The sequence below is a fragment of the Tinamus guttatus genome, unplaced genomic scaffold, assembly GCF_059628265.1.
Source record: "Tinamus guttatus ecotype Peru unplaced genomic scaffold, ASM5962826v1 Tinamus_guttatus_pri_ptg000112l, whole genome shotgun sequence".
Classification (NCBI taxonomy): Eukaryota; Metazoa; Chordata; class Aves; order Tinamiformes; family Tinamidae; genus Tinamus; species Tinamus guttatus.
This window is the reverse complement of record NW_028288646.1, coordinates 1,556,866-1,569,473: the sequence shown is the minus strand read 5'-3', so window position 1 is coordinate 1,569,473 and position 12,608 is coordinate 1,556,866. Positions and strand designations below refer to the sequence as shown.

The 12,608-nt window shown below is 45.7% G+C and overlaps 1 protein-coding gene across 2 annotated transcripts in view; it reads right to left on the bottom strand.

Moving 5' to 3' along the window:
* The window catches only part of TSC22D1 (TSC22 domain family member 1), an 81,119-nt gene extending 69,190 nt beyond the window's left edge, over window positions 1–11,929 (bottom strand). The window contains exons 1-2 of one of the 2 annotated variants that reach the window (XM_088521024.1): window positions 11,795–11,929; window positions 8,549–11,400 (exon numbers count right to left, since the gene is read on the bottom strand). In XM_088521024.1, coding sequence (XP_088377150.1) covers window positions 8,549–11,367 — 2,819 coding nt within the window. In that variant the 5' untranslated portion in view covers window positions 11,368–11,400; window positions 11,795–11,929. Of the gene's footprint in view, window positions 1–8,548; window positions 11,410–11,794 lie in introns of those variants that run through there. The other variant, XM_088521023.1, reaches the window with a different exon arrangement.
* Between the last annotated feature and the right edge of the window lie 679 nt (window positions 11,930–12,608).

Genomic DNA, 12,608 nt, shown 5'->3' with positions numbered 1-12,608 from the left:
TGCTGTGTATTTAGAAACACAAAATTAATATGGTTATTTCTTGTCTGTCTCTCTTCAGTTCTTTTATATAAGTTATGACCGCCAGTCACCATTTCTCTTTCACCCATACACAACTGTGACAGAGTTGGGTGAAATGAAGGTCAGAGGAAGCTTAAAAGGAGTTTAAGTTCTCTCTCATCTTGACAGGGATTTCATCCCTCTACACTGTGCCTCTGGACTTCAAAGTTACAGCGAAAATATTCAAAGATATTTCTATCCCATACATTTACAACCACTTAAAGGAAAAATGTCTTTTCCAAGCCAAGCACAAGCCACTCACCATAGATAACGAGTTCAGACGCTTACGCTGCCATTAGACAGGACTAGATACATTAGCTCAGAAGATTAATACGGCTAACAAGAGTCATTTCTGTTACTTTTACTGACTAATGAGTCAGCTAACAAATAAAAAGTCAGTAATGTTTGCAAAAATTATAGTAAGTTACATTTGGTTGGTCCCTCCTGATCTTATAGGAACAAGCTGAGCTCAGAAAACTGAGGTAAGCACATAATTTTGACACGAAGTGCTGTTGGTATCACACCTGCATACCCCACCTCTAAGAACTATAGTATAGTACAGTAGTATAAATAGCCATTATTAAACACAAACACTTCTGTGCTTTCAGCTCCTGTAAGCACTGTCTCTAATACTTAACACAACACTTTAATACTGTTACTTAAGCAACAGATGCAGAAGTCAAATTCTTCATTACATAGGAAGAAAGGAGAGTCCTGTGAAGCTCTTGCTGGATATCTGCACGAATTACAAGAACAGAGAAACAGAATATAGAATATAGAAACAGAAGGTTGAAAAAGTAGTTAGCTCCTGCACGAACTAAAACAGCTTGCCCAGCTCAGTATTTTAGAAATCCTAGCAGCAGCAGGTTAGGAAACAGTCTACAAACAGCTTCCACTTGCTATCAAAATTCCACCTTACTGGAAATCCTGCCTGCATCCTTTCAGCAGACTGTGGGCCCATCTGTATCTCTCAGTTAAGCCTAAACTCACAGAAGATCTCCTGGTGTGTGTTTTAGTCAACTACAACTCTGCACTCCTCCACTATACTCAAAAGAATAGGTCATTCAAAACTATATAGTCAGATTACAACAATACCCTTCACATTTTAATACGAGGCACAGTTCTCAGTTTTATTGGGGGCGGGGGAGGGGGGAGAAGAAAAAAAAAAAAAAAAAAAAAAACCACACACACACACACACATCTATGGTACCTGCATTTGTTGCACTCCAAGGATTAGAGTCAGTTTTAGAAAGGTGTTAAAATTCTAATCCTTAAAGATGAAAAACCTTAAACTGTGCTACTTCCTGCTCTGTTCTTAAGTACTTTCAGTACTCTGGCCCCATTTCAGCTTGCAAAGAAAACTGTAACACCAGCAATGAAGATTAATAATAACAGCTAATTTGTTTAAGAGGCAGTTCTGTGAACACAGAAAAAAATCACCTTGACTCTGGAGTAATGCTGGCCCTGCATTGCAAGGAATACAGATTGGAACAACAACTTCAGGCCTGAATATGGACAATATTTAAATCTGCATCCCCATTATCAAAGGTACTCAATAGGGGAAGCTTTCCTGATGCTGTGCACCTTATGAAAGCAGCAGAATAAGCATTTACTTAAGCACGAAAGCAAAAACAAATAACAACTACACATCACAGACTGGCCTAAATCCCCAAATCTTGGAAAATATCTAAATATATATTTTACATGCTTGTCTCTGTGGTGAGAACTTGACTCCCTATGTATATGTAGAGCAATATTTATATGCTGGAACTTACTGCAAAGTTTACACAGACCAATTTAAATCCCTCTCTCCCCCCTCTCAAAAAGAAGAATGCAGACATTACTTTAAATTTATAGTATCAATAGATACTTTCTCCAATTTTGGAAACTATGGTAGACTAGTAATTTCCCAAAGTTTCAATAAGCAGTTTAAAAAAAAAAAGTTACGCTATCAACAGTATGAAAGCTACTTAGATGAAGTCACAACCAGTAAATCTAAATTAGAAGTAAAAAATTCTCAAGTTACCTCTGATTTATAAAAATAATTAAACGCCCCAAAAATATTTTAAGTGTTACAACAAGAGTTGCTGGCTCAAGGGAATAGGCTAGAAGTTTACTGGGACTGTTCTAATCTACCCAAACATGCATTTGTGATTTTACTTTGAAAGTGTAAATATTTTCATAAAATTGGGTAAGTTCAGTTAAAGTGTCATGTTATATTTGTACATTATGAATAACATCAAGCTCTGCATGGCACCAAAGCCAGAAATCCTCATTTAGGAGGCACTAGCAGGTCAGCTAGCCCTTAAATTAACTAACAATGATAAAATATCCAGTGTTTCATGTGTAAAACCCTTCAGCGTTTGCATGTACAGGATTGTTACAATCTCTTTCAAATTCAGTAACCTTGATTTCACTCCCAGAAAAATCTCTCCAGCTTCAGTAAAAGATGGAGGGTTTTGCATATAACTAACCACAAACAAAATCCTGCTTCAAACACTGATAATGTGTAACAGGTGTTTGGTGGCTCGCACAGAATGAGCAGATGAAGGTTTCTGCACTACAGGCTGCAGCACAATTACAGCTGCTGGCAAATTGCAAAGATGGACCGGGAGTTAAGTTGTTATGGAGTCATATATGCAAGCCAGAATGATACGCATTTCACAGCACCTCCACCATGCAATTCATAACTCTGTTTTAGGCTGCTTGCAAACATTCACAGAGAGAGGAGAACCTCCTCTCACTTTTCTCCAGTGACTTTTTCCCATCCTACCCTTAGACTACAGTTTCTTGTACAGTTACACGAAGAATAAATCAATTCTCTATTTAGTGATGGTTACTACGAAACAATTTACTGAATAATCATGATCCTCTACCTGCAGTCCCTGCTTAACATGCTGTTATACATGCTTGTGTTTAATGGTGTAGTCTTAGGTGCCTAAAGAGCACTAAAGTATAGGCCAATTTAAAGTTATTCATTAATGTATAATGCATCTTATACACTTGGCATGGTTTTAAGTTAATCAAAAATAGCAAACAACCAGAGCATAAAGCCAATGAGAACAAAGATACATTATGCTTTTCTGCTCTTGATTGTGGTTTTTACCTATGCCATACTGCAAACCCATATCATATTACTCCAAGAAGGGTCACACAAAGAATCTGCTTATTATTACTGTGCTGATACTTGTGGCCATTATTTCCTCTCATAATACTATTCTAGAACATAAAGTTCACAACCTCATCTACTTCCTAAGCCGTTTTAGCCTGTCCCCCTCCAGCTCACATTGAGTTACGTTCTGTGAGGCACTTAGTTACTACAGTTTTGTAGAACAACCATACAAGTCATGCATCTTTTTACGCATGCTTAACCAAGGCAGCGCATATTGGCTTTCCTTTTTTTTTTTTTTTTTTTTTTTTTTTTTTTGGTTTGTTTGTTTCTTTCTTTTTCTCCCTTTTCTTTTTGGTAGCTTCCCTAGCCTACCACTTAGCATTAGTGTACCATTAACTAAATCATTGCGCTGTAGCAACTCAAGTTATGAAAGGTATCAGACACAGAGGGGATGTGTGCGAGATGCCAAGAGAAAGGCCCATCCAAACAGGCATCATCCCTCCTGCCTGTTACGTTCCCCCCTTCGCCCTTACTGCAGCCACACAAGGAAGACAGGGCAACTGCTGTCGTTACATACCCTGAAAATTGTGCTCATTGGAGATGACTAGTGTTCAGCATCGCAGAAGCCAATCCACAAGAGTCACAGTGAATCAAAACCACTGTAAAAAATATATAGCAGAGCAACTGTCTCTTTCAACCATAACTGGCCAGTAGACAGATAAAATGCACACTCGAAATTCCTCCTTATTCTCCTTTAGTTATAGCAGAGAACCAAAGTCCTTTCTGCCAAAGGCAGTATTTTATTCCAGCAGATAAAAGTGAGAAGCTGAACTTGGCAGCATGGCACAACAGCAACCACATTTTCTTCAAAGTGCTATCTTTATTCATTTATATGATCTACCATTATTGAGGGTAAATGCCTTTCAATTTCCAGAAACATTCAAATTGAAGATACAGACTTTAAAAAAAAAATGGAAATCAAGTGCTGTGATTTTCAAATTGGTGGCAAGTCTGCAAAGTGAATTTAACTTCTGAAAAATGGAAGGCAGCAACACTGCCACTTTGGGGACTAACAATGCAACAAACAGACACTACCATAAATCCATGTAAACCCCTGCTGCAAAGTACTTCAAGTACCTTTGTTCTCTTTCCCAAATACATGGCAAATCATAAAGTCTCCAAGTCCACATAAACTCCAAAACAACTGACCAAACAAAAACAAAAGCTTGCAAAACAGTTATCATAAAAATTAAAAGTAATTGAAACTTAAAGTTCTACTTTCATATGTTAACTCACTACTGCTTATAAACATCAACAAATACGAACCTATATCTATAACCAGAAAAGAGTCTTATTTATACCTAAAAGATCTGCATATATTATACCTATGCATATATATTGCCCGATTTCCTGAATATACTCTGTTACAAAATACCACTAGTTAACAGTGTACTACTAGAGATTCCTAAACGCCTGTTTGAAAGGATTGCAATTCACATGTTCAGTTTTAATCACCCAAGTTTTTCCACAAGACAAAATATACACGTTATACATAAAACATGACCTTCAGTTTTTTTTTTCCTGACTGTCCAGCTATAAGGAGATTTTTATATCTTTTTTCTTTTCAAAAAGAAATATTAATCACAAATTGTAAGACAATAAATAATATTTCAAAATCCCACATCTTTTTTATTGGTTTATCATCTTTTCCTTGTCTTTTGCTTCACTGCTGGATAAAATGCACAAATAGGTGAAAACGGCTTGTATCGGCTGAAAGAATGAAAGCAACTCTACAGAAAATGCTGTCAAGGACAGAGTTGTTAGTTTTCTCATCTTGAATTTATAAAATCTACTTTTGAGTAATGGTATATGAAGTTTGTAATTAAATTGGTTTTATGTTCACTTACAGCAACCCCTATTAGAATCCATGTATTTTATTGCCTTTAAGATTTCACTTAAACAATTCTTAAATTACCTGTTATCTGAACAAATTCTTCTTCAGAGTATCTGTAGAACAATGAATCATTGTCCAAAAAGATATAAAACCAACTCACTTTGCAACATGAAATATAAATTTACAAAAGAATACAATGCTTGCCATAGGGTAAGATTTAAAGTATCTTATTTAATATATTTTTAAATATATTGTTTTATTTTTACAATATCTGAATAACTGAATGCATAAATTGAGGTAACAGGCATAACTAAGGAAGTAACTGTATGAAAATCATGTTTTAGATGAAACAAAATCCATATGATGACTCAAAAGAGGGAGAGAAATAACCAAAAAAAAAAAAAGAGAGAAAAACGCCTATACTTTTGACGATTGAAGTATTAAAAGTGATGGTGAGTCTACCAAATATAAATACCTAAGGCATACCTGACAAGTTAAAGGAATAGCAGTCAGAAGCACTAGTCTCTAACACAGAAAATGTAATGGCCCTGTTTGCATCTTTTCTTCAACAAATGAAGTTTGCAAATTAATCTTCCACAGGACATTCCGTCAAGCAGGTCATTTTTAATATCTCTTATTTCCAATTGTATTGGAGATCAAAAAACTCATTTGTATTGGGGAAAAATGAGTCCTGTTTTCAAAGCAGACGCACTCAATGCTGTCTGCATTTGAAAGACATAATGCCCTAGTAACAGGCATACAAAGGACTGAAAATGGTATTCAAAAAAATGGGACAGGGCTGAAGACTTAAAGATGATGGCATGTCTTTTTACACAATTATATACGGATTTAATGAAAGCTGAGAGTTAATCTAAACACGATATTACATGGCTCAGATGTTTTTTCAAAGGCACACTAAATGGAATTTTACAGCTTCCTCACCAGCCCAATTATGTCATCACTTGTTTCACTTGCATTTTTTCTCCCTACTTTTCCCCCGGCCAAGTTTAGAACCACTTCAGATATATCAATATCTCTTATAAACAACAAATGCATGTGTATTTCACCCTCATTTCACTTGTGTGCTTATTTAGGGCGTATCTGCTCTTTAAACATTTAGGTACTTATAAATACATTATGCTCTACCTCCAGCATGAGGGAGAATAACCTAACAACAGCCAAAAACTCTCCAGAGCTCTGACCAGAGACTTTCAACGGCACAAAGATAAGAGAAAATAAGAGTGTATCGTGCACTACACTTAGGAAGAGGCAAGATCCAAGCTCCAGACAAAAAATAATTCCAGAGCCAAAAGGACAATATACAACATCTTGACATGAGATTCCCTGAGGTGGAAATGGTTATGTCACTTTTTTTGTTGTTTTTTTGTTTTACAGAAAGACACATAGAGAGAAGGCGCCTCTCCCATTATATGCAGAAACAAGTTTGTCACAACTGCAACACAAAAGAAAAAAAAAAGTCTCCATTTAACAGTACAGAGTCATATCCTGCTCTATGTAAAGCATCTAAATGATTTTCCAACTGTAGCTAAACAAAAGTAAAGTCTACCTGGAGATGACAGATAGAATAAAGACACAACATGCATGGGAGAAGAAAGGATGTGATCTCTGGCCAGCCAAACAACAGAGGAAGAAGGCATTTCTGGCTATTGTTACCCTGCGAGGCTTGAATATTCTGGCAAAAACCAGCACGACACGTGCTCTTAAAATGTGAGTAGTCACATGCTAGATGCGATTTCTCAAAACACTTTCAATACCAACAAACTTATGATTCTCTTACTCAATTGGAAGCCTCCAGAAGATTTTTATGCGTTTATAAAAAGTCCTAAGGAAAAGGAAGATTGGTGTTTGAGTTTAGAAAGACTGAAGCAATTAAAACAAACTTCCAAGAAAACTATTAGTAGCATTATGGTGACATTGTGGGGTTTAACGCCTCAATCTGTCTTCCACCACCTTCACATACTTATTGACTAAAAACATAATCAAATTGGAACAGTGTTGGGACTTGTCTTCTAGCACTCGTGAAAGACAAGCTGCTACTCATTATAGCTCTCTGGCATCTCGGGAAGAAGCGATGAAAGCCACTAAGACAGTCAACACCTCAGGATCAGCATAATCAAAGACTGCTGATAGAGTTAGCGTTTTCAATATTAAGAACCCAACCTCTCCCACGAACTTTGCCCGCTGTTTTTTTTTTTTCCTCCTGTTTAAAGTCATGGCACTAAGAAGATCATTTAAGTATCTCCCTTCCCATTGCTATGACATTCCTTCCCACCTTGAAAAGCGTTCACTGCTTTATTCTGTTGCCTTCCCTTAAACCAAGTTTTTCTTTTACACCGTTCTTTTCTATTCTCCCCTCACTTTCAAGGTAAATTGTCTTAAATTATCTGCTTCTCCCATTAACACAGGGCTTTTTTGAGCAGTAAGTTATTTGCGAGAAGAACCACAATCTTACTCTTCATCTATCACATCGCAACAGGCCCTCAGTAGAATGAGGCAAATTCACGGATTTAATTAGTATTTCCCAAAATAAATAAATAAATAAAAGGAAGAAAGAAAAAGCACCATTAAGAGCACTTTATCCTGTACATGCAGGAGCCTTTGGCAACTGACACAGCTGCTTTGCGCACATGGTCAAAGGCACCAGAACACCCACACACATGTGCACACACCATTAAGAGCAACCGGTTCTCATTTATTTGAGAATGTGAGGGTGGGAGAGTTTGTGCCCTGCCTGTTACTCCAGCTGCAGGGCACCTCGGATGCGACGCTCGCCACCCTCCCGCAGCCTGAGCTGCTCTCACAACACACCAATATTGGAAAGCAAAACCACCAAGACGAAAAGCATCCAGAGCCCAATGTAAAGAGCCACAACAGCACTGCTGAACCTCTCTTTTTCCCACCATACTCGTTTGCCCAAAACGTCTACTACCCGTAAGAGAAGGCTTCTCTCTCTCTCTCTCTATATATATATATACACACACATATGTACACACCACAGGCTCACAGCTGGTTCAACTTGAGTAAGGTCAAGACTTGAAAAGATAAGCTAAGGCAGGATGAAGTCTAGGCTTGTATTAAGAAAAACCCTATTTGAGAATAAATACTATTCCAGCATAATAAATAATGTAGCTACAAGCACCACCAGCGTACCCACATTCCACAGTATTCTTTTGTCTCCCTCTATACAATGGTAATATACACATTATCATAGACTGTTGAACAGTTTAGCCACGCAGCAGTTCCAGAGGGTAATCAACGCAGCCCCTCCGTCCTTAAACGAAAAACAAGTACCTTAAAATACCTTAAAATACCTACGTGCACTGTGGCGGGAGAAACAAAATTTCTAATTAGACAAAAACACTGCAGCGCTTCATCTCGCAGCACAGCTGTAGGAAGAGCTGTAAGTTAGGGCATCTCAAACTATCGCACAGGATATCTTTGAAGAAAGTTTCGGGCGATCTTACCTCTCATCCTCACCATCGACAAGATGTGTTGTCAATGGCAGTACCTTCAGAGGAAACAAGGAAGCAGAGGAGGGCACGTTGCTACCGCTGCCCTCCGAGACGGCTGTTGCTCCAACACTGCTGTCCCCACCGGCAGCTTGAGGTAACCCAACTAAGGAAGGCTCTGTAGGACGTCGGCCATCTTCCATCTGGCTCCCAATGGACTGGGCTACCGGTGGTGCCTGGAACTGGGCCGAGCCGAGTGGGATCTGCTGCGGCATGCTCGGCGCCACCGGCACGCCTATGCCCGTGGATAGCAAGGCAGGCTGGCTGACACCTTGAGCCAGACCCCCATTCTGCACGGCCGGCGCCTGTGCCATGCTCTGCGCCTGGCCCAGGCCTATGGAAGCAGACGGAATGCCAGGAGGCACGGCGGGGCTCGCCTGGCTCGGTGCGGGAACAGCGGTGGCAGAGGGTATGGGGCTAACAGCGGGCAGCTGCTGGCCGGGCATTCCTTGGACTACAGACTCCACGGCTTGGGCCTGCGGCTGAACAGGTAGCAAAGTGTTTTGTTGAGCAATGACCATTTGCTGAGGAAGGCCTGAAGCGCCAGCCTGCAATCCCTGCTGCATTATTCCTGTCTGCACAGGCTGCACCACTTGGGAAGATGGAGGAGCGGCCGCCGCCGGCATCACCGGGGGTGGAATTTGGTTGGCAGCAGCGGGCGGCTGCACCACAGCAGCCACGCTTCCTTGCTGCCCGACGCCGAGCATCGGAGCGCCGGCACCCACGCCCGGGATGGCCGCCGGAGCGTGCGCCACAGGCGGAGCCGGGGCAGCGGCGGCGTGCGCTGGCACCGAGGGCTGCATGCCGGCTGCCTGAGCGATGGCAACCGGCGCGCCCGCTCCCACCGCGGAAGCGGGCTGCAGGCCGGGCGCGGGACCCTGCAGGATCTGCTGATGCTGGATGTAGTCTGGCATAGCCCCCGCGACGGAGTTTTGGTTCGCCGGTTTCACGTGGCCCGCGGCCATCTGCGCAGGAACCGCTTGCTGCTGCTGTTGTTGTCCGTACTGCAACGGCGGCGGCTGTACAACCGGCAAGGCCTGCACGGGCTGCGCCGGCTGAGAGTACGGGAGCTGCTGCTGAGCCATGCTCTGAATGGCAGGTTGCTGGTGGCCCAGGGACGGGGAAACACCTAGAATATTAACCGGGGCTGGCTGAACCCCAGCAACAGTGGTTAGACTGGCCTGTGCAGGAGGCTGGACCCCTGGCTTCTGCTGCGGATAGCTGACTTCTTGAGAATGCAGCTGCACTTGTGCAAGCTGCGATTGAGAAACGCTCTGCGGTAAGCTGGATGCTGGGATTGCCGGAGGAGCAGCGCCGCTAAAATCCATCTGCTGCGGACCCACACCTTGAAACGCTTGCTGCTGCACCACGGTAGGTGCTCCCATTTCTCCGCTTCCCACACTTTCTGTATAGTGACTCAGTGTGCTTACATTGCTGCTAACAGAACTCCCACTGGTGCTCTCCCTTTCAGAAGTCACTTCAAGCGGGTTTTGTTTTATCGTCTCTACTGCTTTGTTTACTGCTACTCCTTCTGTAACTGCAACAGTGTTTTCTTTATCATAGAATTCAGTGCAAGTCCATCTACCTTTTTTGAAAGGTTCAGAACTAGAATCTAATTTTACAACTCTAAACCTCGACGTGCCAGCTGCGGGCTGCTGCTGGCTCGATCCCACCGCCATTCCTGCAGTTGGATTAGTAACATTGTTAATGACATTAGAGGAAGCACTCGTACCATTGCCAACACCACTCAAGATATTCACATTAACATTGCTGCTAGTTCCAGACAAAGCATTTACATTACCAGTACTTGGGATGTTACTTAAATTTATAGTACCAAGCATGCTGCTTGCCACACTAGAACTACCAGCACTCATATTATTTAAGGTACTAGTTCCAGTAGCAGGACTTACACCTAAATTGCCAGGAGTACTTGTAGTGCGGATATTAGACATGACAGATGCAGGGGACCCAGTGGATGATGCAGCAGAAACTGGTGCAGTTGATATAACATTGTCAGAGCTTCCAGTTGTTGAGAGTTTTCTAAATGATGGGCTGGGGGGAGGTCCTCCAGAAATCGGTGCACTGCCCACCCCAGGATGCGATGGATGATGGTGTCCATGATGGTGGTGGTGAAGATGGTGGTGGTGGTGAACGTGATGAGGGTGAACATTCCCATTGATCACAACACTCTGCTGCGGGTGATGTGACAGAGGAGGGTGCTGCTGAGGAAGATGAGGCTGGTTTGGAGAAACAGCCCCAGGAGTCTCTGCCTCTTGGAAGTTATTTAAAGTCTCTTCAGAGGAGCTGCGCTCCGGCTCTCCCAAGTCAGTGGCCCTGGATAAAGAAACGTCCAGGATTTCTGAAGAGGACAGGTCTTCGGTGTGGGACTCATCCAGGTCATCGTAGCTTTCCGTATCCTCGGCTATGCTGTTGTTGGAGCTCATGCTGGCCGATATCTGAGCGGGGGTCACGCTGGTAATCTGGAAGCCACTTTTCTTCTTCATTTGCGCTCCAGCCTGTGCCAGAGGCTGTGGCTGGAGCTGAGACTGCGAGAGGAGGTTCAGGCTTTGTGGAGGAGGGGGTGTCGGCTGTGGCGCCGCCACCGACGACGGTGCCGCGGGAGACGGCGGCAGCGGCTGCACCAGCAGCGGCGGCTGATAATCCTCGGCGGCGAGGGCAGCGCTCCCGACAGCCGTACCTGGCGCGCTGGGAGCGGCAACGCTGCCGCTGCCGCTGCTGCTGCCCCTTCGAGGAAACATCGCCGGGTGCGCCATCTTCCTCGCGCTAGCGTCTGCGGCTGACTCAGGCTGGTGCATTGTAGCGGGCGCGTTGGGAGCGGGCCGCGGGCACGGACAGACACACACACACACAGAGGCTCGGTTAGCTCGGGGCAGCGCGGCCGGGCACCCCCGCGCCCGCGCACACACCCGCCGCCGCCGCCGCCGCCGCGCCGCGGGGAGGGGGCGAGCGCCGCTGCGCGCAACGCGGCGCTCTCAATCCTTCGCCATTCACTTTACCCCCGCACACCTCCCTCTTTTATTTATTTTTTTTAAGGGGGGGGGGATTTACCTCGCCCCCCCACAGGAGGAAATGCCCGGCTCGCCGGGCAGCCCCGCGGCCGAGCCCCTTCCTGCGCGCGGCCGGGCGCCCCCCCAGCCCGGCTCCCCCCTCGTCCCCCCGCGGGAGGGCGCAGATACGTACGGGAGCGGCGCAGGGCAGCGCGGCGGCAGGCTGAGCCGGGCGGGCGCATCGCCCTCAGTGGCAGCCATGGAGCTGAATCATTTTGGGCACCCGCGGGACGGAGTGAGGAGCGGCGAGGACGCGCGGCGGCCCCGCCGCGGAGCCCGGCACAGGGAAAGCGGCAGCCAGGGGAGGGGGGAAACGCAGCGCTCCCGACGAGGCTCCGCTCCGCACGCTCTTCCCCCGCCGCCGCCGCCTCCCCCTTTATAACAGGCGGCACCGGCTCTCCCTCGGCGGCGGCTCCGCGCCGGGGCCGAGCCCTCCGCCGCGCCTGCCCCTTCCTTTCTTCCCTCCTTCCTTCCTTCCTGCCCCCGGGGCTGCGCCCGGCCCCGCTGCCACAGCGGCTCCCGGTGTCTCCCCGCCCGGCCCCGTCTCCTCACACGGCGCGGCGGGAGGGGAGGGAGGAGGGGAGGGCGCTGCGCGCGGCCGCGGGGGGAGGGGAGGCGCTCGCCACAGGGGAGGGAGGGCGGGCGAGAGACAACGTAAGATGGCGGCGGCCGCGCATGCGCGTCGCCCGCCCGGCACGCATAGAGCCCGTCTGGACGCGGCCGGCGGAAATCGGCTCGGCTCGGCTCGGCTCGGCTCGCGCAGCGGCGGAAATTGCCGAGCGGCGCCGAGCCGCGGGGAGGGGGCGGCCGCTCCACCCTCCTCCCCCCGTCGCGGCGTGGGGAGGGGGGATGGCGGCGCTGCCCGGCGGGGCCGCAGCGTGACTCTGCCTCACATGACCCGCCGCCTCCTCCCTCCCTGCGTTGCAGATTTATTCAAGTTATTCATC